Source organism: Mirounga angustirostris, unplaced genomic scaffold (genome assembly GCF_029215605.1).
Source record: "Mirounga angustirostris isolate CCGP_5_RB_7025 unplaced genomic scaffold, mMirAng1.0.hap1 SCAF_16, whole genome shotgun sequence".
NCBI lineage: Eukaryota > Metazoa > Chordata > Mammalia > Carnivora > Phocidae > Mirounga > Mirounga angustirostris.
Window position 1 is genome coordinate 46,767,239 of NW_026991724.1, and position 5,355 is coordinate 46,772,593.

Here is a 5,355-nt window from a genome sequence, read left to right on the forward strand (position 1 = left end):
GCGGGGCCTGAAGTGCGGAGGGTGCAATCGCGAAGGAAGGGTAAGGGCGGGCTGTTCTTCACATTCTCGGTCCTCGTTGGTCACCGCCGGTTCATTTGCATTTCGGATCTTTAATAATCTTCCTCCACCCAAAGATCAATTCTCACCCTCCTCTGAAGAGGCTCCTTTTACCCTGTACCACTGGTCATCATCCTCCCCTGTAGACTCCATCCTGCCCTCTAGACACCCTTCTCCCGAAATCCTCCTCTGTCAAAATCCGCAGCAGGAAGTCGGTCAGGATTTCCAGATTCAGGATTCAGAACCCACCTCCTCCGAGAGTCCTCTCCCAGAATCTTTCCTTTTAGCGCCCCTCGCCCAGAATCCACCTTTCACCAGGATTTCCTTCCTTTTAGAGTTTCGTCCTCCCAGAATCCCCCTCCTCAGAGCCCTCACCCAGACTTTCTCTTTCCCTGAATCCTCCTCCACTCAAGAGCCCCAGAATCTACTTCTGCCCGCAATCCACCTTTCCCAGAACAGCCCCGTTAGAATCCCCTTTCACAAAATCTCTCTCGCTTTCAGAGCCCCCTCCTTCAAAATCTAATTTCCTAAGAATTCCTTTCCCTTCAGAGCCTCCTCTTCCCAGCAACTGGTTTCCCCTCGATTCTCCACTCCTTAGAGACCCTCCCCCCATATTGCCCCCCTTCAGGGTCCCTACCCTAGAATCCGTTTCTCCAGGGTCCTTCAAATCATCTCTTCATTTCCTCTGGCAAATCACCCTACTCTCCAGGCTCCTCCCCCACAGAATTCTCCATCCCCAGCATCCCCCCCGATCCCATCTGAGGAACCTCAGGATTGAGTTGCCCTCTGCTCCCCCACACTCAGGATACTCCCTTCCCAGGCAAAAGGCTTCTCTCTCAGAGTTGCAGAGAGCCCACGGTTGCTGCTTCGTTTCTCTGGCAGCACTGACTCAGAGGTCCAAGGTTCAAAGGGTGGTGGTGACTTACCTTGTGCTTGGAAGGTGGAGACTGGGTGGAGGTTGGTGGGCGGGTCTGTGGCAGGAGGGAGGATCCTCAAGCCCAGAGTCCAGCTCCAAAAGGGTGAGAGAGGGGAGAGGTGGAGGGAGGGAGCACCCAGAGGCTGACCTGGGGGGACACAGACCGATACACAGCACAAGAGAGACAGGCACACATGAAGGAGAAAGACAAAGAAGGGGCCAATGAAGAAGAGGAGAAAGAAGATAGACACAGGGTCAATTACAGATGGACCCAGAAAACACAAGTGACGGCGATTCGGAGGCAGAGAGGCCAGCCCTCAGAGAAAGAAGACGGACAGGTACAGGGAAGCATGGAGATTCCAAGATATTTGAAATATGGAAATACATGATACAGAAATAGAAGTAGAAAGGAAAGCAAAGACTCCCAAATATGCACCTGCAAACACAGATAAAGCCTATCAGGGGTGTTTTCCAATGAGAAAACAGGCCACAGGATTCACATACTCTCATGCATTCTGTACTGCCTTACGGACCTGTTGGGGGAGGGGGGTGGGACGGGACTTCCCCAAATCCTCCAATCTCTCTGGGCTGATCCTCCTGCCCTTGCTGAGACTTTTATCTTCCTGTGGGCAGTGGGGGAAAGGTGTCAGGGAACCCTCTGACCTGGACCCTCCCTACTGTAGGGTGACCATCTTCCGCTGGGGCTCTTGGAGAACATTCCCTGAGTATCTGTGGGTTGAGTAGAGCTGGGCAGGAAGGGGTCAGAACACTTCAGTCTTCTAACTTGCTCTGTCTCTCTGTACTTGTTGCTTCCAGGATGCTGGGCTGGGACCAGAGAAAGCCTGGGGTGTGGGCAGGGTGCCTGTGTGGCCTCTCTGGACCATCCTCCTCCTGGTACGGCCCTTGGGAGGCCTAGGATCACCCCTCTGTCCTCAGGAGCCTTTCTACTTCCTCGTTGCCATAATGAAGATGCTGGTGAGGAGGAGGGAGGGGAAAGACAGCAGACAGGCAGGGAGGGGGTGGGAGGGCATATCTGAGGAAGGGTCAGGCTCTCCCCTCCAAGATCTGATTCTTCTCCCTGCCCCAAATTATAGGGAAACAAAAATGATGGCACTCTCTACACCCCAGATGATCTCTCGGTGAGTATTTCATTATCTCCTTACTGGACCTTGGAAGTTTAGGGAGAATCCACTAGGCTCAGTGTTCTCAGCCTTCACAAATACGGTTTGTTCACTGCTGTCTCCAACACCTTTTTTTTTTTTTTTTAAGATTTATTTATTTGAGAGAGAGAGAGAGCACATACACACGAGCAGTGGGGAGAGGGAGAAGGAGAGAGAGAATCCCAAGCAGATTCCCCACTGAGTGGGTAGCCCAATGCAGAGCTCAATCCCAGGACCCTGAGATCATGACCCGAGCCTAAACCAAGAGTTGGTTATTTACTTATTTACTGTTCACACTGACCCTATGAGGTAGATAGGGCCACCGCATATGGATGTGAAGAATGTGTACTGCACAAGGATCCTGCCTCAACAAGGGCAGTATTCACACCTGGACATATTTGTCAATTTCTGGAAGATAACAGTAATGTATCTTGTTCTAACAAACACTTCCAAGTGTTTTAAGAAAGAAGTGTCATTTTCTGGGTATAGGCTAGTGTCAGCCCTGAAGGTAGGAATTCTTCAGAGTTCTCTTCTACAGATGAGGAAACTGAGGGCCAAAGAGGTGAAGGGGCTTATCCTAGGCCATGGTTCAGAAACCCCAGGGTTGGGGATTTGGGTTCAGACCCTTGCCCAGAGACACCAAGTCATTCTGTTCCCACAGGTGTGTCCTGCTGAGACTCTAGGGTGCTTCCGGCTGGAGCTGTCTGTGATCCAGTTTGAAGAGGGCCCATCCTTGGGGATTGCCGTGTTCCGGCTGCAGCGTCTGCTGGATGCACTGGGGTCCCGGCTGTGGGTGACTGGCCAGGGCCCTTGTCCACCCTGCGAAGGACATCCTCAGAGACCTGTCCCTCTCTTTCTGGCCAAACTCTTGGAGTTATTACAGGGGGCCTGTGCTCGGCACCGGCCCTGAGCATGAGCCTGGGAGGACACAGACTCCCTGGTACTGCTGGAGAGGCTGAGTGCAGAGGAGAGAGGACTTGGTCTCCAGCCTCAGCTAGAGTCCTAAGCCTTCTCCTTCTCCTTTTAGGCCAGAGGACTTCATGTGCAGCCCAAAGAGCCAAGGGGAAGAGGAGAGAAGGAGGAAAATAAGATCCGAAGCCTGAAGTCTCTGACCTCCTGGGGTGGGGGGGTAGATAAATTGGCCCCCATCTGCCCCTATTCTCCCTCTCAGACACTCCCTCCTCTCTCCTCTTCCAGGAAGGGACAAAGCATGGCACAGGTGTCTTCTAACTGAATCCCACCCCTAGAGGACAGGGAGGGTCTTGTACCTCAAGTCCCTGATTGCAAATAATTACCACCTGGAGAGATTTAAAGTAATGCTGATGGCTAGGCCCCAATCCAGAGATTTTGATAATTGGTCTCTGGTGGATCCTGAACATCATAGTTTTAAAATCAACTTCACTGAGGTGTATTTGACATATAGTAAAAAGCATACATTTTAAGTGTACATTTCAATGAGTTCTGACAAATGTATACACACAGCCACATTTCCATCACCCCAAAGCATCCCTCATGCCCCTTCCCAGTCAATCTTCACCTTCAGTCGTAGATACCCACTAATCTGCTTTCTGTCTGTATAGATCAGTTTTGCTTTTTCTGGAGTTTCACATGAATGGAATTATAGTATGGACATATATATTATATATATTACATATATATATCTTAGTGTCTGGGTTCTTTCACTCAGCATGATGTTTTTGAGATTCATTCATGTGCATAGCAGTAGTTTATTACTATTCCATTGTATAGACACACCCAATTTGTTTTTTTTTTTTTTTTTTTTTTTTTAAGATTTTATTTATTTGACAGAGAAAGACACAGTGAGAGAGGGAACACAAGCAGGGGGAGTGGGAGAGGGAGAAGCAGGCTCCCCGCAGAGCAGGGAGCCCGATGCGGGACTCGATCCCAGGACCCTGGGATCATGACCTGAGCTGAAGGCAGTCGCTTAACCAACTGAGCCACCCAGGCACCCCACACCCAATTTGTTTATTCACTGTCCTCATGATGGATATTGGGTTGTTTCCACTCTGGGTCTACTGTGCATAGTCCTCTTCTTGCGTCTTCTTATGTACCGCTGGGCTTGAGCGTCGAGAACCACTGATACACCAAGGAAGAACTTTCTATGGGGAGGAAATTACTGTTCCTTCTTGTTCCTGGAGTAAATGTCTTCCTACAGCAATGTCAATAGGCATTTTATATGTGGAATCGTATTTTGAAGAGCTGCCGTTTAAAGGAACCGAGCTTATAGAGGGAAAACATTTTTATAGTGCGACAGCCCCTCCCCAGTCTGTCTTGGTTTCAGTCTGGGATTGCTGGATCAGGGAGTGTATGCTTATATAGACATGCACCTGTGGTATTGGTCATTCCCTGGTCTTGTGAGCCAGCTGGTTGCCCAACCACACCATGCTACCCTGTAACTAGGTGCATATTAAATTTCTGTAAATTGAATCCAGGTGTCTCAATACTTCTGCAAGAAATTTTAGCAATTTTTTTTATTCTTATGTTAATCCCCATACATCACATCATTAGTTTTAGATGAAGTGTTCCGTGATTCATTGTTTGTGCATAACACCCAGTGCTCCATGCAGAATGTGCCCTCCTCAATACCCACCACCAGGCTAACCCATCCTCCCACCCCCCTCCCCTCTAGAACCCTGTTTGTTTTTCAGAGTCCATCGTCTTTCATGGTTCGTCTACAGCAATGTGTTTTAAAAGTTTCTGATTTGTTTTCCCCTTCATCAGATTCATTTTTCTTATCTCTCTCATGCCTGGTCCTCTTTGCCACCGTCAGACAAATAATTACTAATATGTAAATTCACATTGATTTAACTTAGGTATTTGTAAAGGAAAACAAGGATTTTCAGGGTCACCTAAACTTGGGGAGGAGCCTTAGGTCTGCCACTGTGCAGTTAGTTTATTTCTCTGAGCTTCAGTTTCCTTGTCGGCAAAATGGGGGTACTTACCTCCTAAGAATGTTTTAGGGGCTCTAGGAGATAAAGTCTGATTTCTTTGCTAATTCATTATTGTTTGGTCATTCCATGACTCCTCACGGCCTGGCACACGGCATTAGTAAATTCAAGCACGAATTCCTGGCTGGAAATGCGGGTCGGAGAAGGGGAGTACTTTAACCCCTCTTTGACCCTCCCAAGATGTCGACTCCATGCTCTACGTTAAGATAGATCTGCCACTTTCAAGATGGCGTCCTGGAAGTGCGTCGCCGGA

The 5,355-nt window shown here is 49.0% G+C and overlaps 1 protein-coding gene across 1 annotated transcript; it reads left to right on the forward strand.

The window, feature by feature from the left end:
- On the forward strand, positions 1–3,932 carry LOC123855015 (uncharacterized). The gene is made up of 4 exons (XM_064581240.1): positions 1–1,311; positions 1,790–1,948; positions 2,068–2,112; positions 2,795–3,932. Exons 1-4 carry the CDS (start codon positions 1,168–1,170, stop codon positions 3,041–3,043), a joined length of 597 nt encoding a protein of 198 aa, XP_064437310.1. The 5' UTR covers positions 1–1,167; the 3' UTR covers positions 3,044–3,932.
- Positions 3,933–5,355: the final 1,423 nt, after the last annotated feature.